The sequence below is a fragment of the Erinaceus europaeus genome, chromosome 12, assembly GCF_950295315.1.
Source record: "Erinaceus europaeus chromosome 12, mEriEur2.1, whole genome shotgun sequence".
NCBI classification, from domain to species: Eukaryota; Metazoa; Chordata; class Mammalia; order Eulipotyphla; family Erinaceidae; genus Erinaceus; species Erinaceus europaeus.
This window is the reverse complement of record NC_080173.1, coordinates 93,538,387-93,561,475: the sequence shown is the minus strand read 5'-3', so window position 1 is coordinate 93,561,475 and position 23,089 is coordinate 93,538,387. Positions and strand designations below refer to the sequence as shown.

The following is a 23,089-nucleotide window of genomic DNA, read 5'->3' as shown; positions in this document are numbered from 1 at the left end:
CAGGCCTGGGCAGACCCAATGCTCCTCTCCTTTTAGATGTTAGACTCTCCATGTCCTGCAGGGTTCATAGTATCAGTGCATTCGGGAAAAATTCAGCAAGCTGGACTCTGTCTCTTTAAATAGTAGAGGCTGGGAAGCTCTCAGGCCACCATGACATATCCTAGCATTGGACCAGCCCCTAAATAAACTGGAAAGAGGCCTGATCTGGCTTCAGTTCCTAGGAGCACCACTAGCAAACATCCTTCGGGGAGCCTTCTCAGAGACTGAGGGGCTTAGACTCTGCCGTGTCTCCTGTGGAGAGGGTCTAGCCTGGGCATTCCTTGCATTTGACTGCAGAGAGCACTGCCTGGAGCAAGGGGTTACAGTTTAGTCTGGTGAGTTTTATTGGCACACTGTGCCTCTGGGGATGTGCTTATGCTGAACAGAGGGATGCCCAGTCCCTCCAACTCCTGCAAACTACAATTGGCAAGGATTTCAGTGGAGACAGAGTGCCTGTGTGGGAACTGAGTGGAAAATCAGGGGCTTCGTGGGATATTTGGTTAAGAACTGGTTGTATGCACCTGTCATGGAAGTGAGTGGGATCATCTGAGAGCCACTAGAAACCCCGGCCGTATCCATGCTGTGAAGATGAAAGGGACCCAGATGCTCTTTCCTTAATGAGAAGCAGCCTCCCCCTTCCCCCAACACACAGGTAGCAGGTGACCTGGGGTTGGTAGGCTGCTTAGGGAGAAGCTTCCACTCATGAGGGAGCCCTGAGAGGCCCTGGGTGTGACTGAGTCTTTGTTCAGTCACCTCCGGGTGCCAGCAGGCAAGGAGTGGTAGAGGCATTCATGTATGTGTGATGTGACCTGGTGACTAAGTTGTTGGGTTCAAAAGAAAGGGGAAAAAAATGAGCTGTGCCTTACGAAGTTATATTTTAGTTTTCTAGATGCATGTATTTTATTTAAAAGTTTGATTGGCAAAGAAAACAGAAAGGAAGAACAAGAAAATCCTGAGTGTAATATGTTAATATTTGTAAAGAGCTTAGATTGGTCACCGGTACATAGTGACCGCATAGATATTGGTTACATGGACAGAATGAAAGCCAGAATGGCTTAGAGCAAGGGACTAGTTCTTATGACAGACTTGAGCTTAAAAATAAATAAATAAAGATGCTCAGAGGAGAGGCAACATTTCTAATCTCTCTCAGGCAGTGGTTCTACTTGTATAGGCATTTTTTTTTGACCTGTGTGAATTATTAAGCTATTTTAGATGGAGGTGCCCAGTTGCCTTGAAGAGTAGTGACGAGGATTAAACGTGACATGATAATAATAATAATAATAATAAAATAATCAGGTAGCAGCAAGGACAGTGATAATGGTGACAGTGACTTTGTGGCATCTGCTTTGGTGCTTTGGTGCACTTTCCAGAGCCTAACAGCAAGAGAGAGAGGAGCACATGCCTTGGCTGTGTGATAGCAAAGAGGCCACCTGGCCTGCAGTGCCCTCCTCACCTCACTCCCCAGTGAATTCTGCAAAGAGGTCATGACTGTCACTGTGTCAAATGTTTCATGCTCTCTCCTGTAATGATCACCACAGATATTTAAGAAAGGCTTTCCTAGTCTTGTTCGGAATTGAAGGGGAAAAAAAAAAAGAGTTCATCCAGCTCCAGGTAACTGCCCAATTCACAGCCCTGGGTAAGAAAGTGATCTGGTTGGTCTAGCTCAGAGCTGTAGAGTCTAACCATTGTGCCATCCTACCTCATACAGCCCAGGTGGAAATCCTGGTAACTCAAGCCTGTCCGCCTGTCCTACAATAGACAGCGAGTATAATTCCCGCCCCCCCCATATTCTGGTTTTAATCTGATCATAGAAGAGTTTCAAACAGATTATTGTTGAGAAAATTTTCCACTAACTTATTTTGTTATTGAAACATAAGAATATGCAATTGTTCCAATAGAATTTACTTTCAGTAAGTCAAGTAGTGTGGAATCATAGGAACCATTCTAAGGGGTGGGGTTTATATGACACAGAGCACTAACAGGTAGAGGAATAGAGAGAGATGTGTGTGTGTGTGTGTGTACAGTTAGCTACATTAGTTGGCAAAGGCATTTAGTATACATACTCCGGCTTGCTGTCCACGCTGGCTTGCAGGTGGGCCCAGATGGGTTCATTTCTCTTCTGCAGCACGGGTGAGGGTGAGAGGGTGGACAAGAACATGTGGCCTTCTCTTGAGTCCCTGGCAGCTCCCCCCCCCCCCCCAATGGCCAAGTATCACCCTGTTCAGCCAAATCAGGCTAGTCTGGGAGCCAAGTCTGGTAACCTTTGACGCAGACCAGATTGTGTTCTGGTTTTGCACAGGCTAGGACTCTGAGCCCCCCCCCACCCCCAGCACCAGACAGTGGTCGATCAGACTGGCCTTGCTCCCCTTTACTCTTATCCAAGGTGGGGGTCTAACTAGACTGTCCCCTTGTTTGGAAGTTGGCATCAGGCCTTGGTGCAGACACCTTGGGTGGTGGTGAGCCCCATGCCTGCCTGGTGTTCCAGGATCCAAGAAGAAAGGGGTGTCTCCCAGTGCTTGTTAACTTCAGCACTCTCATCCTGCTGCCAGGAGCCTAATCCAGCTGCAGCCCCCGGTGGGTGCGTCCTAAACTTGGCTCTGGGCGATGGCAGGGGGCGACCCCTGGTGGGCTTTACCCAAGTGGCTGAAAGGGCAGAGTGTCCCCGTGTATCTGCCAACTTTGTTCCCCATAAATGTGTCTGGGACGTGGAGATGAAAACGCCGAGCTAACTTGCTAGTTTCCAACAAAAGTCGCAGTGGTTCTGCAGGGATGAACTTTTTTCTTGAGGCGTATTTAAGGACAAGAGACAATCCACTCGCCCTCCTGCCCTCTCTCCTCCCCCGAGTCCCGCCCTCCTGCTCACGCTGACCCGGGGACACACCCAACTGCAGCTACGCAGATGGGGCGTTGTTCCCGTTAAAGGAGAACACGAGCGGCCTCCCTTGGCTCCCAGCTCTGCGCGCAGCCCCAAGGCGCAGCTGTCTTTGGAGACGCCGGGAATCCTGTGAGCGCATCCAAGTTCTGTGGCCGAGGCCTTTCTGAGGATCGGGACGGCTATCCCTTTGGGCTGTAAGTGCTTTGGTCTTGGGGAGAGTGGCCGAGATGGACATCTTCTGTCCGCAGTGCCATGAAGCGCAGGAGAAAGCGCTGCGCTAGTTTGGGGCTGGCCGGGTCCAGACCTGTTGGCCCCAGAGCAGAGAGAAGAAATCTGTTTCCTGTGATTCTCTTGGGACCTGTGTGGAGCGGCTTAGGATTTGCAGGTGGAGGGCATGGGGAGCAGAGTAGTTTTCGCTTCTTTTGGAGAAAAGCCTCAAGGAGGAAATTCTGGCAGAGCAGCCTCTTCCTTGGATGTGGGGTTGGTGGTACTATCAGACCCTAGTAATTCCTTTACTTCCTAACCAGGTACTCAGGCTGCATCCTCCCCTCTCTGCTCTCAGACACCAAGAACCACTGGATTAAATTTAAACCTTCAGGGATACATCAGGAAAGTTTTCTTAATGCTTGCCTGTACATTCCAGAGGTTTATTATTATTATTTATTTTATTTTTTATGTATTGCCTATGGAGAGGAACTGAGGGATCCGGTGTGTTTTCTTTCTTTCTTTCTCATTTTAAATTTTTAATGAGTCATTGAAATTCGTCTCCCAGGGGTTTAAGTCTCTTCTTGAAATGGTTCCCCCCAAAGACACAACTGGTCTTTCAGAATCGGGTTTACATACCCTCAAACAGGTCACCCGTGTCTTCTGTTGTTGGGGGGAGATAAGCATAATGGTTTATTCAAGAAGACTAATGCCTGAAGCTCCCAAGTCTCAGAGCTGAGTAGTGCTGTGGTCAGTCTCTTTATCTCTCACTTATATAAAACTAACACACACACACACACACACACACACACACACACACACACACACACACACGTATATTAATGAGGGGCTAGGATCATACAACTTTGAATAGAGGTGTCCCATCAGCCCCGAGCTTGGACTCGGCCCCTTACTGCCTTCCCGCCCCAGAGCGACCCCAGTGCCTTGCTTTCCGCCAGACCATAATTCCCCAGGATCCAAGCGGGAGACGCCTGGTCGGGGGTCTGCGCGCCCTGGGCGCAGCCTGGGTCTCTAAGTCCAAAGTGAGCGCGCTAGCCCGCCAATGGCTCAGTCCTGGCCTGCAGGGCCTGCCCCGGGTTGCGGGATGGATGGGCGGGGTGCTCAGGATCCCGTTCCCCGCCGCCGCCCTCCTCTCCCTCTTCGGTCTTCATCGTGTCTCAGCCAGGCAGTGCCAGGCCCTGGACTGATCCCGGGTTCTGGCACAACCCGGTGGAAAGTTGGGGAGTATAACGGAATGCGAGAGTCTGGGATCTGGGAAGCAAGCTCTGGCCTGGCGCACCCCACCCCCCTTCAGTGCAGTGTCCCCAGGCCTCAGGCCTGAATCTGGGCCCCACCTCCATGCAGATTTGAATTAGGGCCCTGGCGACCGTGCGCTCCTACCTCTGTGACCTTATCCATACTGCGCTACCCATGGGAGGCGCCCGCGGCGGGTGGAGACCTGCTGCGGCCACTATTTGTCATTCCAGGGGTTGGGGGTTGGGGGGGCAGCCTCTCCGGCCGAGGTGACTTAGACGTGCGCACCCCTCGATCGGTTGCAAAAGCAAAAGATGTTCAGTGGGGCGCAGGCGGGTTTGGCGGGCTGCTGGGCGGGGATCATGGCCGGTCGGCTGCCGCCCCCTCCTGGCCCGTGGTGGAGGCGCCCCCTGGGGGGGGGGGGTTGGGCCCCGCATTCCGCTAGCTCGGGCCCTCCCCCCGCGCGCCCCGCCCCAGCACCCGCCGCCCCGAGGGGCCTGACACCCCTCTGGGTTCTCTCCCCGCAGGCAGACTCTCCGCTGAGCAAAATCTGCCGCCAGAATGCTCCTCTTGTTGCTAAGTATCATCGTCCTGCACGTCGCAGTCCTGGTGCTGCTGTTCGTCTCCACGATCGTCAGCGTGAGTTGGCGGGGCGGCGGGGAGGGCGGGGTTTACCCTGAGCGCACCCCGCGCTAAACCCCGCCTGGCTACCTCCCACTGAGGGTCCACAAGTCTACAGGGCCAGGCCTGCAGTTTCTGCCCAGCAGCCCTTGAATTCTGAGAAAACCAGAGCAGATTCAGGAGCCAGAAAGAAGCAAGGCTGAGCGAGGTCAGCTAGCAAGGCCTCTCTCTTTCTTTAAAACAATATATATATTTTTTATTAGTGACTTAATACTGATTTACAAGATTGCAAGGGGTTAAAAGATTGTCATTCTAATAGAGGTGTAATTCCCTGCAGTTCCCACCACCAGAGTTCTATGTCCCAATTCCTCCATTGGCAACTTCCCTGTTGTTCATCCCTCTCTGGAAGCGTGGACCAAAGGTCTTTTTGGGGTGCAGAAGGTGGGAGTTCTGGCTTCTGTAATTGCTTCTTTGCTGGACATGGACATTGGCAGGTGGATACATACCCCCAACCTGCTTCTATCTTTCCCTAGTGGGGTAGGACTGTGGAGAGGTGAGGTTTCAGGAAGCACTGGTGAGGTCATCTGCCCAGGGAAGTCAGAATGGAATCATAGTTGTTGTTAAAATTCAGCGGCTCTAGCCGGACGGGCTAGCTTCACGGGCGGGTAACAGAGACGACCAGAGACATACGGCTGGGCAGGGAAGCTGTATTTCTTTATTCAGGAACAACGATTCATAAACTAAACCAAACTGATCACCAAACAGAACTCTGCTGTCTCTTTGCAGCGGCGCAAGCACTCTCTCTAACTCTCGAACTCAGGAACCCTGGAATTCTTCAACTCTCCAACTCTGGAACTCTGTCGGGGTTCTTAGGGCCGGGGCCAAGCGGGCTCTGGACTGATCTAATTCTCTTGGCGGGGGAGAACTAGAACAACCCAATGTAAAGCATACAACAATTTCCCCTTTTTTTTTTTTCCTTTTTTTTTCCCCAAGTGAATCACAAACTTCTGGGAAGTCCAGGATTTGAACCTGAAATCTTTGTGTGTCTCCAGTCCACAGGCAGAGCCACACATAGTAGCACCTGCAATTTGGTGGCTGAAATACAGCAAGATGGAAAACAGGACAAAATGTTGACTGAACAAGAGTCATAAGAAGGCTTCTCTTTAAGCCAGGTTTCTGTGCCCACCCTGAATCCTCCAAACTTTGTTTTATAAATGCCATTCTCCTTGACTCAGGGTAAAGAAGGCAGCAAACTGTTTATGTGGGGTGGCTTTTCCTCCAAGTGTCATGAATCAGATAAGAGGGTTGGTTCATAAAACACCACTGAGGTCTTAAAACCTAAAAGGTTCAAATGAACCTTTCTGGAAAAGATTTTATAGTCCTGGACTTACTTTGCTTTGTGGATACAGTCGCCTTCTTAGTTAAACCCCCATAGATGGGAACAGGTTATCAGAATCACTTAAGATACAAGAGTAAAGGAGTTGGGCGGTAGCGCAGCACAAAGTGCAAAGACCGGAGTAAGGATCCCAGTTCGAGCCCCCCTCTCCCCAAGCAGTGAAGCAGGTCTGCAGGTGTCTATCTTTCTCTCCCCCTCTCTGTCTTCCCCTCCTCTCTCCATTTCTCTCTATCCTATCCAAAAACAAGAACAATAATAACTACAACAATAAAACACCAAGAGCAACAAAAAGGGAATATATAAATAAATTTTTAAAAAAGATATAAAAGTAACAGGTATCAAGCACATCATAATTTCAACTTTTATTCTTGGCTATGAGGGTGAACACAGACTGGGGCAGTTAGGTGACTGCAGATTGGACTTTTGCCTATCAGGCATGCCCCAGCCATGCTATTCTTGTTTGAAACTTGAGAAAAGATAGTCAGAATGAGAAATCATTGGTATTTTGTGAGAGGGATTATGTTTTATAGTTTATCTTCAATACATCTTACCTGTGCCTTGTGGCAATCTAGTTAGATTGGTGAGAATTCTAAGCGAGGGAATGGACTCACCAGGGTGGCGGCTGGGAGAATGGCCACACAGGAGACCAGGGGGAGGACGGGTAGCTCGACTTCAGGTGTACCAGTTGGAGTTCAGGGCTCCTTCTCTGCAGTACACACCTCTGCTCACAGTGCATGTTCATGGCGCTTTCCCATTCACAAAATGCTTTTCGCTGGCAAAACCTGGAACTTGGCTACAGAGGGCCACATTCGTCCCTCCTGGAGTCTTGCTCTGGCCTCTGACTGAGTAGCCTAGGGAGGACAGGGCAGGGCCAGGCCTTACGGATGGGCAGCTGGGTCTACTCTTGGTCTCTCACACAGTCCTCCCTCCTTTGAAACTCTTCACTGCCTCCCCCGATTTAGAATGTCTGGTTCTTTCTAGCATTGGATGGTGGGCGGCGGACACTCAACTGACCTCTGGCAGAACTGTAGCACCTCCACAAGCAACATCTACCACTGCTTCTCAGCGTCAACAAATGGTGAGATGGGTCTTTTGGTCCAGGAGCTTGTTTTTATCTGCTTGTATCATGTTTCTCAATCCAGACACTTGGTTTTAGAAGACATAAGCTAGGGCATTGTTGCTGGGGTGGTGGGATGGACTGAGACGGGGGACATGGATTCGAGAGAAGGCAGGAGACTAGCTAAGTTTCACTAGCTCAGCTCAGATCCCCGGATGTCCTGATCCAGGCACTCGTTGACATATGACTTTCTATTTTTTTAAAATTTGTTATTAATAGTTTGTTACAAGATTATAAGATTACAATGGATAGCTCCACACCACACCCACCACCAAGTTTCTGGGTCCCTACCCTCCCACCTCCCAAAGATAACGGCCAGAGTTCTCCTAAGTCTTACAAACAGTTTGCTTGCTTCTGTTTTGTTTGGATATTTTTAAAATTTTTATATCTATTTATTTTCCCTTTTGTTGCCCTTGTTTATTTTATTGTTGTAGTTATTAATGTTGTTGTTATTGATGTCGTCGTCGTTTGACAGGACAGAGAGAAATGGACAGAGGAGAGGAAGACAGAGAGGGGGAGAGAAAGATAGACACCTGCAGACCTGCTTCACCGCCTGTGAAGCGACTCCCCTGCAGGTGGGGAGCCGGGGGCTCAAACCGGGGATCCTTACGCAGGTTCTTGTGCTTTGCGCCCCCTGCGCTTAACTCACAACTCACTGCGCTACCGCCAGACTCCCTGTTTGGATTCCCCCCCCCCCTTTGGCAAGTTCATGTAAATCAGATTTCTAGATTCCACACATGAGTGAAAGCAGTTGGCTTTCATTCATCTCTTTACTTATTTCACTGAGCATAATCACCTCCAGTTCCATCCATTTTGTCCCAAAGGACACAGTATCATCTTTTTTTTTTTTCACTGCAGAGTATTATTCCACGGAATATTTATGCTATACCTTCTTTAGCCTGTCATCAGATGATGGCCATCTAGGCTGCTTCCTCTCTTCCTCACTGTAGCATCTCTATCAGCCAGCACTTAACTCAGCTCGTGACTTCAGTCCTCTCTGACCCAGAGTGCTGTCAGCTGTGCCTGTTAATGGCAAGAGTCCACACAACCATTCTGACTTGCACTTTGAGTAAAGTGTTCAGCACATGACAGGAGCTATCCAATACTTCACTATAAAGTGCTTTTAAAATGCCTTTTATGAAATAGACACCGTGAAGAAAAATAACCCAGTGGAATAATATGGGCAGTATGGTAGATGATTTGACTGACTGTCTCCTAATGTGACTGTTCTGAGCGTGTTGAAGGTAGGCTGCACTAAGCTACGGTTTTGATAAGTTGTGCATATCAAACACATTTTTTCCTCTTTTTTTGGGGGGGATTAATGGTATAATAGTTGATACATATGTAACACTTTTTAGTTTTCTACACAACACTCTAACTCCCTACCTAGGTCCTCCTCTGCCATCATGTTCTAGGACGTGAACCCCAGAGTCTTTTACTTTGGTGGAATACATCAAACCCAGTCCAAGTTCTGTTTTTGTTATCTCTTCTGTTCTTATTTTTCAACTTCTGTCTATGAGTGAGATCATCCCATATTCATCTTTCTGCTTCTGGCTTATCTCACTTCACATGATTCCTTCAAGCTCCATCCAAGATGAGGTGAAGAAGGTGAATTCACCATTTTTAACAGCTGAGTAGTATTCCACTGTTAAACACATTTAAAAAAAAAAAGATTCTAATTGTTGTTTACATCATCTGTTGTACATGCTGATTCCAAAGTTGTATATACTGGGAATGATAATAGTAGCAGATTCATAGCTACATTTTTAAAAAATTTATTTTTTATTTGTTTTAATATGAGAGATATAGAGCAAAATATACAGAGATAGCAAGAGAGACACCAGAGCATTGCTCAGCTCTGGCTTATGGGGTGCTGGGGATTGAACCTTGGAGCCACAAGCAGGAAAGTCTGTTTGCATAATCATTATGCTATCCCCCTAGCTCCGTAGCCATAAGTTTTTTCTTGTGACAGAAACTTATTAGCAAATTTCAAATATACAATAAGGTATTAAGTGTAGTCACCAACCTGTACACTACATATCTTGAGTGCCTTACCTGTGAACTAGAAGTTACTTTTTGACAGCCCTCATCCCTTCTCCCAGCCCCCTGCTGCCCACCTCTGGCCATCACCAGTGGGACTTGGAACTCTGTAAAGCCTGCAGTGGGCTAACTCCGAGTTCTGACTTCACCCATCCCCGGTTCTTCCCTAAATTTCCCTTCCTGGGTACCCCTCACCTTATAGTACCCAAATGTCTGCTATTAAAACATCACTAGTTGCTGGGTGGTAGTGCAACGGGTTAAGCACACATGGAGCAAAGTGAAAGGATCAGCACAAGAATCCCGGTTCGAGCCCCCGGCTCCTCACCTGCAGGGGAGTCGCTTCACAAGTGGTGAAGCAGGTCTGCAGGTCTATCTCTCTCTCCCCCTCTCTGTCTTCCCCTCCTCTCTCCATTTATGTCTGTCTATCCAACAAGAACAATAACAACAGGGGAACAAAATGGAAACAAAATGACCTCCAGGAGCAGTGGATTTGTAGTGCAGGTACAAAGCCCCCAGTGGTAACCCTGGAGGCAAAAATAAATAAATAGATAAAACCTCACAAGCTACACAGAGATGCCAGCATAAGGAGAAACTGCTGAAATTGCTATCTGGTGGCTTGAATGGAGAGACAAGACGGGGTAGAAAATCCTGCTTTGGGTTTCCTCTTTCCTGGAGACAACAAGGAAGGAGATAATGACCAACCATGGTGTCCATGGAAGTGAGCGGTCTTCCATTCTTCTCTGAATGTGTACAGGGCATGGGACTAAAAGTGGGCCTGCAGCTGCATTGCGAGTGGCTAACAAGTCAAGGAGACTCTCACGAATGCCCGAGAAATGTGGAGAGGCTGCTGAACGCCAAAACCTCAGCACTAGAGACTCTTTTCTTTTTCTCCTCCTCCTTCTCCTTCCCCTCCTCCTCCTTCTTCCTATTATTATTATTTATAAAATGGGAATATTGACAAGACTATAGGATAAGAGGGGTACATTTCCACACAATGCCCACCCCCAGAGCTTCATATCCAATCTCTTCCCCTGATAGCTTTCCTATTCTTTAACCCTCTGAGAGTATGGACCCAAGATCATTATGGGGGGGGGGGGGGCAGAAGGTGGAAGGTCTGGCTTCTGTAATTGCTTCCCCAATGAACATGGGCGTTGGCAGGTCGGTCCATACTCCAGGCCTGTCTCTCTCTTTCCCTAGTGGGGCAGGGCTCTGGGGAAGCGGGGTTCCAGGACACTTTGGTGGGGTCCTCTGCACAAGGAAGTCAGGTTTGCATCCTGGTATCCTCTGGAACCTGGTGGCTGGAAAAGAATTAAGATATAAAGCAGAACAAATTGTTGACTAATCATGAACCTAAAGGCAAGAATATTGCAGGTGAAGATTTAGGGTGTCCGTTTTGGAAAAAGCTAGTAGGTCTGTTTATATATATTTGAGAGGGCCCAGAACTTCACTAGTTTTTGCCTTCGTCTGAAATCTAATATGCAGGTCGACCTGGGGTATTGTCTGGGGAGATGGTGTCATCATCGGAAAAAAGGACTAGAAAGCTGGATCAGGGAAGAGAGTAACTCCCCAATATGGGTAAAGTATATTAATATTGTTAACTGTTAACCCCAACCGGTTTGATCTGGGGCCCATAGTCAGCACAGGAGCCTGTGTAAATTCTGCATCCAGATGCTTTTAAATTCCCTCCACACCCTACCTGAGGGGCACTGGTCTTCTTTGTACTCGCTGCTGACACCTTGTGGTCACATTGGTAACTTCTCCTCCAAGGGCAGGGAGTTGTCCCCAGGCTCTGCTCCTTTTTTTTTTTTTTTTTTTTTTTTAACAGAAATGGGATTGCTGAGGAACAAGTCTCTGAACTGTGCTCTGTCGCAGGAAGGAAGGCAGCATTTATTGTTGTTGCTTATTGACCTGTGTTCTCTGTTTTTGTGGTTGTGGATAGCTGTGATTCCACACTCACAGCAGATTTCAAGGAGGAGCAGGGTAGTTCTTTCAATCTGGAGACTTCCTCTCAACTGGTTTCTTTGTGCACTGGACACACTGTGTGTGTGTGTGTGTGTGTGGTGGGGGTGTGTTCCTATGGTGGATGATGGACCTAGGAGCCTTTAGTGTCAGAGTCAAATGCTTGCTTGTCCTAGGGAATCCTAAAGTATTCTCTTCTCCTCCATGTTTATCTTCTCAACTTTCACAGCAAAGGTATTTTGTGGAAACTTTGGTGTAGATATAAAACTGATTGGATTTGTATAGACTCAGGTCATTTTTTTTTAAACTTTCAGTTCTTTTTAAAAACTTTATTATTGGATAGAGACAGATAGAAATTGAGAGAGGAGGGGGAGATAGGGAAAGTGGAAGAGAGACACCTACATCCCTGCTTCACCACTTGTGAAACTTTCCCCCTGTAGGTGGAGACTGGGGGTGGGTGGGCTTGAACCCGGGTCCTTGTGCACTGTAATTCAATGCTTAAACAGGTTTGCCACCGTCTGCCCCCTAGACTCAGATCTTTTCTGAGTTAGAAGGTTTTTTTTCCTGATTATTAAATAATTTATTCTACTTTATATCTAGCTATTTATTTATTTATTTATTAAAGGAGACATTAACAAAACTGTAGGATAAGAGGGGTACAACTCCACACAATTATCACAACCCAATCTCCATATACCATCCCCTCCCCTGATAGCTTTCCTATTCTCTATTCCTCTGGGAGTATGGACCCAAGGTCATTGTGGGTTACAGAAGGTGGAAGGTCTGGCTTCTGTCATTGCTTCCCCGCTGAACATGGACATTGACTGGTCGATCAATACTCCCAGCCTGCCTCTCTTTCTCTAGTGGGGTGGGGCTCTGGGGCACCTGAGCTCCAGGACACATTGGTGGGGTTGTCTGTCCAGGGAAGTCTGGTCGGCATCATGCTGGCATCTGGAACCTGGTGGCTGAAAAGAGAGTTTGGAACTTGGTGGCTGAAAAGAGAGTTAACATACAAAGGCAAACAAATTGTTGAACAATCATGGAAATGAGTTAGAAATTTTAACTGAAGCTTTCTTAATGCTAGTTATCTCTGTTGACATCTTCCTGATGGGGCAACATGTGCTAGGACTCTGGTTCTGACAGGGCTGCATCCTTTGTGCTCTCTTCCTCTCCCTTTCTCTCTCCTTCTCCCTCTTCTTCTCCTTCTTCTTTTCCCTCCTCCTCCCCTTCTTCCTCTCCCTCTCCTTCTTCCTCTCCTTTTCCCTTTACCTCTTATTCTCCCTCACTTTTAATATAGAGACAAGCAGAAAGGCAGAGGAAGAGAGAGAATTAAAGAGACCAGAACACTAAAGCTCTCTTCAGTGCAATGGAGGTCAAGCTAGCTTCCTTTGCCTTGTCAATTGAGTTTAACCACATCTACTACAAACAGTAAAGGTTAAAAAAAAAAGACAATGAAAGGGAGTCGGGCAGTAGCGCAGCAGGTTAAGTGAATGTGGCACCAAGTGTAAGGACCGGCATAAGCATCCAGGTTCAAGCTCCCGGCTCTCCACCTGCAGGGAAGTCACTTCACAGGCAGTGAAGCAGGTCTGAAGGTGTCTCTCTTTCTCTCCCCCTCTCTGTCTTCCTCTCCTCTCTCCATTTCTCTCTGTCCTATCCAACAACGATGACAAGGGCAACAAAAGGGAATAAATATTAAAAAAATAGACAATGAAGAAAAAAGTTAAGTTTCCTTAACAGGTTGTTTATGCTCATTATACTCATTGAAAAAAAAATGGCCTTGACCTGTGCTTGCTGTTAGAATAGTTGAGACATACTTTTCCTTTAAGTAATCAGAAGCAATTCACTATTGATATTGATACTTGGAAAAATATTGCAAGAAAGTTATGTGAAAGCGCTCTGACACTCATGGTTTGCTATTTCTTTCAGAGGGGCTCATTCCATATGTGCAGGGTCATAGAACTGTAGATCTCAAATTTGAAATCGTCCTCTTATTTGATTGATATATCTCTTGCCATGGTAGCTGCGTGCCGGTCCACATCTTCACTTAGTCGAGAGGAGGTATGTCAGATTTTTTTTGCCTTCAGGCCTCTGGTTATCACAGATAGCTTTAGATTTCTTGTTAGTTCTTCTTCACTCGACCTGCCTTCCCGCTTTCAAAATTCAGTGACATGCTTTCTGTCTCTTAAGTTGATTCTGACTGCAGGTAGTTGAAAGAGACTTTGGGAGGATACCACTCATGATTTTGTACCTCTCTAACTAAGGGTTTCCCAGGCCTGGAAAATAAGGACCCTGCCCTTCACAACCCTGAGCTTCACTGAGATAAACATGAAGGGATGACTCAGCATGAAGGCAGCCCAGGGCAGATGCCCAAGGAGGGGTGGGGGTGGGGGGGGGGCACAGAGCTTGGAGAAGGAAGTGAAGGGAAAGTCTCATGTGGGAGGTGGAATTTAATCTCTCCTCTTAGGGATGGGGCAAGGTTGAAATAAATACAGGCAGTAAGGAGCATAACTTTTATCAAGGCAATGACCACGAGCTAAGTAAGGCAAGTGGAAAGCTGTGTAGGGGACATGGTGGACCAGTGTACTGGTTGGGGTCAGGATGGACTGACCAAAACAGAGCATGTTGGGCTGGCAAAATAACTCACTTAGATAGTGTTCTGCTTTGCACTGTGCACCATTCAAGTTTGAGCCTGGCACCCATTTCATTGAAGAAAACTTGGGTGCAGTGTTCTCTTGAACTCTTTCTGCCTTCTTTGTCTCTAGCTAAAAACCAAAACAAAATAAACAGATATAACCAGAAGCTTCTTCAAAGAATTTCTATGAGATAATTCATTTTCTTTAAACATTTTTTTAAAAATATCATCTTTATTTATTGGATAGAAGCAGCCAGAAATTGAAAGGGAAGGGGGAGATAGAGAGGGAGAGAGACACAGGGACACCTGCAACACTGCTTCACCATTCGAAAAGCTTTCCCTGTTCAGATGGAGGCTGGGGGCTCAAACCTGGGTCCTTGCACACTGGAACATGTGCACTGCAGGGAGATGCACCACTCCTTGCTCCCATGCATTTTCTCTCTTTTGAAAGAAATCTGGCAGTAGATAGTTGAGATAGGGGATAGTTCTATGGAATGGTCAGAGATTTCAATGCTGTCTAGCTAATTTTTTCTGTCATCTTTAGAGTTTGATCTTCCACTTCATGAATGAAAGGGGTGATAGAGAGGGAGGGAGACAGAGAGACACCTGCAGCCCTGTTTCACCACTCGCAAAGCTTTCTCCCTGCAGGTGGAGACTGGGGCCTCGGACCTGGGTCTCTGCGCAGTGTAAGATGTGCGCTCCACCAGGTGCACCACCACCCGGCCCTTTCCACTTCTTTTCTTTCACAGGAAGTTAGTCACACCGTCACACCTCGTTTTAAGGGTGTATAACAACGTAATTGTTGGATCTTGTGGAAAGCATGGCTCCTCAATTCTCAGATATTTATGTAATAAATACCTCTCTAGAAGTCTGCCCTGAAATGCTCCTCTCCAAGGTTTTGACCACTACCCTGTCCATACTTCTTCTAATAGTAACTTTAGGTCCTGTGTACTTTCAGAGTTGGGTCCAGTGATTTTGGGATTCTTCAGACCTTCCATCCTTACAGTATCTGGGGTGCTATCAGCAGTCACCATTCTGACCATGTGAGGCGCTGCAGAGTTCTTAATATTCTTTCTCCACCTGCTCCATGTCTTTCTTCATTCAAACTTCAGCAGGAGTTTGGGACTATTAGCACACAAATGACCTCACCCTGGGGAGGGGCTTCAGAGAAGGGAAGGTATAAAAGCACTGGACTCTGAGCACGAGACTCTCTCTTTGGCTGCGGCTTCTTCTCCTGGTCAGAAGCATCTCGACAGAGGTGCTCCAGGCATCCATCCGCCATGGCTCCTTCTCCTGGGCACTTCTTCTAGCGTTTGCCCTTCTTCCGTAGCCAGTCAACAGCATCAGGTTGAGCCTGATGTAAAGTTTCGAGACCTCCTTTGAATCTGGAGAGGTGGCAGTCGTTGACTATGTGGGTCATAGTCTGTCTGGAGCCGCAGGGGCAGTTCGGGTCGTCTCTGGCTCCCCAGCGATGGAACATAGCGGCGCACTGGCCATGGCCTGTTTGATAGCGATTGAGGAGGGCCCAATCATAACGTGCTAGGTCAAAGCCGGGTTGACGCTGCAGGGGTCTGTGATGAGGTGTTTGTTCTTGACCTCAGCTGACTGCCAACTCTGTTTCCAAGAGACTGGAACAGAGAAGTTCCTGGGCACTGAACTTGTGTGACTCTGCTAGCCGGTAAACGTTTAGACCCCTCTACAGCCACGAGCAACCTTTACCAGAGCTGATAATGGTTTATCTGATGGGACTAAACTTTGATAAGCATATTCAGACTTTATAGACCTAGCGTATACCTAACCCTTGATGATAATTGCTTATTTTGCCTTTTACCTATTTCACCCTAATAAAGCCTGTATTGTTTAAACCAGTTCCCAACTCCCCGCAGTGAATCCTTTTACTCACGCAAGCAGCCCCAACCCCCCCGCCCCCAATCTCTTTTTAAGTTAATTTACAACAAGAGTCTTTTGTTCCATGATGTTTCTTGCATCTTGGTTTTCATCCAGTCACGGCATGTCTTTTGTGATAGAGATCCACACACTCACTCAGTTTTCTATCGGATGAGGCCCTGGAAGGTCTCCGAGGCCATCCTAAAGTAATCTTGCCTCCTCCCCCCCCCCCCCCCATCTACCCCGAGGTACTGTCTAGTGTTTTAGTGACTGCTTCACCGACCAGGGAGGCAGTAGTCTGGGGTCTGTGGAGTCTCTGTGCTGCCTGCTGCTGGGCGTGCCTGGCTCTGTTGCCAACCTGGCTATTGCTTGTCAGGGCTGCTGTGTCAGCCTTTTTATTCCTCACCATTCATGTTCCAGGACTCATTTTCTTCCTTTTTTCCTTCCTTCCTTAAAAAAATTTAATTAGAGCACCACTCAGCTCTGGCTTATGGTGTTGTGGGGGGATTGAACCTGGGACTTTCGAGACTCAGGCGTGAGAGTCTCTTTTCATAACCATTATGCTATCTATCTCTGCCCACCTAACTCATTTTTCATGTGGGACCCAGGGTAATATTTCTTTTGTTTTTTGTTTTTTGTTTTTTTGTTTATTATATAATATTTATTGGTTAGAGACAGCCAGAAATAAAGAGTGAAGGAGGTCAGAGAGAGGGAGAGAGAAAGACACCTGCAGTCCTGTTTCATCACTTGTGAAGCTTTCCCCCTGCAGGTGGAAACTGGGGGCTCGAACCTGGGTCCTGTGCATTGTCATGTGTGTGCTCAACCAAGTGTGCCATCACTCAACCTTTAGTTTTAGTGTAATATTTCTAAACACACACACACACACACACACACACACACACACACGCCTACCTAATGCTGTTGCTCCTGATTTAAGGCCTTCCAGAGGCACTTCTTTGCTTCTTAAAATAATTTTTATTGTTAATGCCTTAACATTGGTTCACAAAGTTTTAAGGTTTTAGGAGTTATTATTTCACACCCATATATTGTTTGGTTTTTATTTTGTTTTTAGATAGAAGCAATGGGGGAGAGAGACAGAGACAGACAGACAGACAGACCATGTAGCAGAGGCTGGGCTTGAACTTATGTCTCACGCATAGCCAAGGAACACACTATGCGAGTGGGTGATTTCACCATTCTATGCCTCATTGATCCCACTCATCAATAGAAGTTGAGAAAGAAGAACAGAAAGGGAAACTCAAAGCAGGATTGGACTGAATTTGGAGTAGGGCACCAAAGTAAAAACCCTGGGATGAGGGTGAGGGTGGATGTTCAGCTTCATGGGGCGAGGGGGGCCAGGGGGAGTGGGATAGGACACAGTCTTTTGGTGGTGGGAATGGTGTTTATGTACATTCCTATCAATTTGTAGTCATATAAATCATTATTTAATTAATATGAGAAGGAAAATTGATTGAATGTCTCAAACTTTTAAAATCACAGACTGAGTCTTTTTAATACATAGGCTGAGTCTTTGATATGTTGACTCTCTTAAAAGCTTAAACCAGGGAGAACAGAAGCAACAGGTGGCACAGCTATATACAAACAATGTCAAAGGACACAAATTATGGTGCTGTTGTGTATGATACAGCAAATCCTAAAAGGGATATAAATATCCTAAAGGGATATTTCAAAGTTAACCCAATTGCCAAATAATGTGGTTATAGCAATAACTATCTATTAAGAAGAAGAAGAAGAAGAAGAAGAAGAAGAAGAAGAAGAAGAAGAAGAAGAAGAAGAAGAAGAAGAAGAAGAAGAAGAGGAAGAAGAAGTAGAAAACAACCTTTCTTGAAATCCATAGGGTTCTGTGTGGGTGATCTTTTCTTATCTTCTGTTAAATCTCACTTCCCTTCTCTCCTCCCTTCCATCTTGGGACTTTTACCTGCTTTTAACTTCTTGAATAGGAACTTTCCACCTCAGTGCTTCCTTTCTGCATTCCCCTCTCTTCTCCTTTCCTGTTTTTTCTTTATTTTATTTTTCACTCACAACTATTCCTTGAATGTCTATTGTGTATAGGCTAGATACCCTTCTGGGCAGTGAGGATGAAAGAGTAAGCTAGCAAGCAAGCACGTTTTCCTGGGTGAAAGTCAATAAACAGAGATCATTGTGAACAGTCATAGAACTACAAAGAGAATGAGACAGGTCATGTGATAAGGAGAAATGAGGTGAGGAAGGGAGGCTTTTTGGAGAGGAAACTGCTTGAGGCTGACAGGAGTTATCACGTGATCACTTTTGGGAAGGTTCCTGGCAGACACACTGGTCAGTTCAAGGTCCCTGGGGAGGGAGGGAGCCTGGCGGAGAGATGAGAAACACAGTGTAGACTAGAGGGATAGGGAAGGGGAGCCCAGCCCGAGGGTAGAGTTCAGTCACATCACAGGATCTTTCAGATGTGTTTCTGAGGGGTAGCTTTTCTTCTAAGTTGGAATTAGCGGCCTAGAATGTTTTGGAAGGCAGACTATGTAACAGAAGTTCCACAAAAAACCATTTCCAGTTCATTTTGTTTGGTCTTCTGGTGGCATTATCATTCAGCTGGGGACTCAGGCCACTTCTTCTTCTGTGGGCACAGCTCTTGGTCAGACTTTGGGAAATGAAGGAGGCCCTCTGCATTTATGGGTTCTTGTTATATAGTTTAGGGACTTGTGGCTCCTTGGGCCAGCCCACAATCCCTACCCAAGCGAGGGCTCTTTATTTCAGCCTCTCCTGAGGGATGATGAGCCCCGAGCAGACCAGCTGAGGGAGGCACACAGGGAAGGATGTACTGTCATCACGCTGGTGCTGCGGCCCTGAGATTGGCTCATTGGGTGCCGGTACCTGGGAGTTCAGTCAGAATGTACTTGTTTGAGTCTATGTCTGAGCTATAGGGTCTCGAAGATTATAGTCTTTGCTTTGAAAAAAAATTAAATTGCATTCCTAGGAGTTTACAAGGGTTGATAAAGCATCTCTTGTAGTATTTCAGAAACACAGGTTGAGCCTGACGGGGCCTGAGGTCATGGCTGTTGATTTGTGATATTGGAGAATAGACTGTAGGGCACCGAGCTTTCTGCATGTACAGTCAGTGTCAGTGCTTAGACTCCAGATGCTGTTGGAGAACTGGGAGGTGATGAAACACTCCTCTTTCCAGCCCACCTAATTTCAGATCTTCTGAGACATACTGACTGTATACTCATTCTACGATGGAGATCTTACTACCTCACAGGAACACTCCTTGCATTTTCCTGTGCCTGCCTGCCTGCCTTCCTTTCTTTCTTTCTTTCTTTCTTTCTTTCTTTCTTTCTTTCTTTCTTTCTTCCTTTCTGATTTATTGCCTTCAAGGTTATTACTGGGGCTCAGTGCCAGCACTACAAATCCCGTGCTCCTGGTGGCCATTTTTTTTCCATTTTATTGGTTAGGACAGAGAGAAATTGAGAGAGGAGGGGGAGATGGACAGGAGAAAGAGAGACACCTGCAAACCTGCTTCACTGCTTGTAAAGTGTTGGTATGCTTCTAGTTCTGCTTCTGGGATCCGGCATATTGGCGCCCTGAACTCCGACTGACAGTAAAGCTTCCCTCCTCCCTGAAGGTAGGGAACAGGGGGGCTTGGACTGGATCCTTGCATGGGTCCTTGTTCTTAGTACTATGTGCGTTTAACAGGGTGTGCTACCACCTGGCCCCCACTCCTTTCATTTTCAAAGAGCTAATAATGCAGCTTGTTCACTAATTCTCCAAATCTATTAAGTGCATTCTCTGTAGGAGGCACTGCTCCAGGAAGTGGGTACACAGAGTTGAAGGAGAAAGGCCGTGTCTATGCTCTAGGGAGGCCGAAGTCACAAGGGGGAGACAGAGAGGACACAGAGCACAGATGACTGGTTAGTCGAAAGTGCTCAGGGGCGGGCAAACAGGGTGATGAAATAGAAAGTTGCCATGGGCAAGGAAATAGCTCGTTGGTCGTGGAAGGCTTCTTCCTCCCCTGGTCATGTGGATGAAGAACTTAAAAGATGGGGAGGGACCAGTCACGTGAAGAACCACTGGGAGCAAATTTCAGGAAGTCGTAGCAAGAACCAAGGGCCTGAGTCAGGAAAGAGTTTGGTCTCCCTCTGTCCCAGTGACAGGGTGTGGTGTGGTGAACACACTAGCTGGAGGGGTGTGTGAGGTGAGGCAGGAGAGGGAAACAGAAGACAGGATTGTGGTGGCTTCACAGGCCATGGAATAGGTTGACTGGACCACACTGAAGGATTTGAATCATAATAGTGGTAGGATTTGAAAGCTCATTTTGCCTGATACAGTGTATCTGGGGCAGAAGCAGGAACTGGGAATGGTAATGAAGATTGGTCATGATGGCGATGATGATAAGAATACTAACTCCACAAAGCTACTCTTTGGAGTACTTGAGCTTAGTCCTTACAAGAGCTGCAGGAGATCGGTACTGACTTGGACAGAGTGATGCGGTAGAGGATGGGACAGACCGAGACAGGAATTGCCAGTGGCTTGGATGTGGAGAATTAGGGAAAGGGAGCCGGTGGTGGCACACCTGGTTGAGTGCACGTTACACTGCACAAGGACTCGGGTTTGAGTCCTCAGTTCCCACCTGCAGGGGGGGGAAAGCTTTTCGAGTGGTGAAGCAGGGCTGTAGGTGTCTCTCTGTCTCTCTCCCTCTCTATCACCCCCTTTTTCTCTCAGTTTCTGTCTCTACCCAATAAATAAAGATCATAGAAATTTTTAAAATTAAAAGAGGAGAGAATTAGAGAAAGAATGCTGAGAGATGACTTCTATATATGGATTGAGCTACTGGCTACGCTATGGGGTCTTGGACTGAGAGAGGGTAGTTGGAGAATGAAAACGGTGTCACAATGGAGGGAGAGAAATTGGGATTAATGTTTGACTAGCGTGGGTATCCACAGAACACTGATCTTTAAGAATCTGTGGCTCAGGAAAGAAGTCCAGACTGGAAACTTGAGTTTAGGAGTCCTTAGTCTGTGCCAAAAGCTGTGTAATATCATGAGCTAAATACCATCACTTTGGGGTAGACAAGAGACAAGAGGATGGAACAGGATCAAAGCCTGATCTTGAAATGCTCCGGTGATTAATAGGGGGAGGATGTAGCAGGGAGAAATTAGCAGGAGAGACTGGGGAGAAGTGGCCAGTAATGTGGGAAGATTGCCATGAGATGCTATCATTGAGAAATTGCTTTCTTTTTTTTAAATTTCTTTTTTTTATATTTATTTATTCCATTCTGTTGCCCTTGTTTTTTATTGTTGTAGTTATTATTATTGTTGTTGATGATGTTGTCATTGTTGGATAGGACAGAGAGAAATGGAGAGAGGAGGGGAAGACAGAGAGGGCAAGAGAAAGAGAGACACCTGCAGACCTGCTTCCCCGCCTGTGAAGCGACTCCCCTGCAGGTGGGGAGCCAGGGGCTCGAACCAGGATCCTTTCGTAGGTCCTTGCGCTTTGCACCATGTGTGCTTAACCCTCTGCGCTACCACCGGACTCCCGAGAAATTGCTTTCTTAAGGTCATGTCTTATTGTCTTCGTCCATGCCTGATGTGCCAATCTTGGATTTTCATCAAAATTTTCAGACCTGTTCTCAAGGAGTTTAAAACTCTTTCGTGTTCCTGGACTTGCAGTCTCTCTTCCATGTCACAATTCTTCAGATTATTGAGGATTATGATTTCATCTTTCTGGAATAAGTGATAAAAGGCTGATGACCAGAGAAAAGGGGAAACATTCTTCTCCTTCTCCTCTTCCTTCTCCTCCTCCTCCTTCTCCTCTTCCTTCTCCTCCTCCTCCTTCTCCTCTTCCTTCTCCTCCTCCTCCTTCTCCTCTTCCTTCTCCTCCTCCTCCTTCTTCTCTTCCTTCTCCTCCTCCTCCTCCTTCTCCTCTTCCTTCTCCTCCTCCTCCTTCTTCTCTTCCTTCTCCTCCTCCTCCTCCTTCTCCTCTTCCTTCTCCTCCTCCTCCTTCTCCTCTTTCTCCTTCTCCTCCTCCTCTTCCCCTTCTCCCTCTCCCTCTTCCCCTCTCTCTTTTCTCTAAAGAAAGGCAATAGGATTCACTAGATTTTAAACATACTACATTTCTTAGCTCTCCCAGTGCTGAATAGTGGAGAACTTAGTAGACATGGTGCTAGGACCCCTGCTTTTCCACATTGACTATTAATCCCAGGCTGGTAGCTTACAGCAGGTGCCCTTGGTTGCCTAGCAATGGAGTGAGCACAGAGGTTCTGAAATTGGTGATGACCTCATCACATGACACCAGGACCTCTGTTCATATTCAGGATAGAACTTAGACTTGGGGGGAATCCCACAAGGAGGTAATCTTTGAACTGGGTCTTGCAAAATTGAGTAGGTGTGGAGAGAAGAGACAGGCAGCTGGTTCCTTTTGACTGGCAGAGGTGGGCAGGCATTAATTCCAACTTGTCATGTCCACAATATTTGATATATATATATATAGCAAGCAAGTAGGAGAACTCCACTACCTCACATATGGAAAATTTCTTTTAAATCCAAATATCTTGAAAGCAACCACCCCACTTACGTCCACTGTATAAAGCTTATGGGTAGGTAATTAAAACTGATTTTCTCTACTTCACTATCAGTGGTCAAATCTAGCATTCCTAAGTGGATTGTTCTCTGAGGAACAAAACAGACGCTGATAGACTGGTCTGGGAAATACAAAACATTAAAGGTTAATCAGCCTTTTTTTTTTTTTTAAGACATTTTTAAAAATACTTTATTTACTGGATAGAAAACAGAGAGAAATCAAGACTGAAGGGGAAGATAGAGAAGGAGAAAAAAAGAGAGAGACCTGCAGCACTGTTTCACTACTCAGGAAGCTTCTCCCCTGCAGAGAGGGACCAGAACTCGAACCCAGATCCTTGCACATTGTAACATGTGTGCTCAACTGAGGATACCACTGCTTGGCACCTAACCACTTTGTTCTTAAATGATAAGATTTGTCATAGTCTTTAATATTTCATTTTCCACTCTCATGGCCAAAGAGGAAGTTAACATAGAGCCCACTCCAGTTCTTTGGGAA

At 46.7% G+C, this 23,089-nt stretch overlaps 1 protein-coding gene across 2 annotated transcripts in view; it reads left to right on the top strand.

Annotated features, from left to right (window-relative positions):
• Positions 1-220: 220 nt before the first annotated feature.
• PMP22 (peripheral myelin protein 22) overlaps positions 221-23,089 on the top strand; it is a 41,655-nt gene continuing 18,786 nt past the window's right edge. The window contains exons 1-3 of one of the 2 annotated variants that reach the window (XM_060204460.1): positions 221-374; positions 4,900-5,011; positions 7,371-7,467. In XM_060204460.1, the coding sequence (XP_060060443.1) occupies positions 4,934-5,011; positions 7,371-7,467 (175 nt within the window). In that variant the 5' untranslated portion in view covers positions 221-374; positions 4,900-4,933. Of the gene's footprint in view, positions 375-2,945; positions 3,109-4,899; positions 5,012-7,370; positions 7,468-23,089 lie in introns of those variants that run through there. The other variant, XM_007519188.3, reaches the window with a different exon arrangement.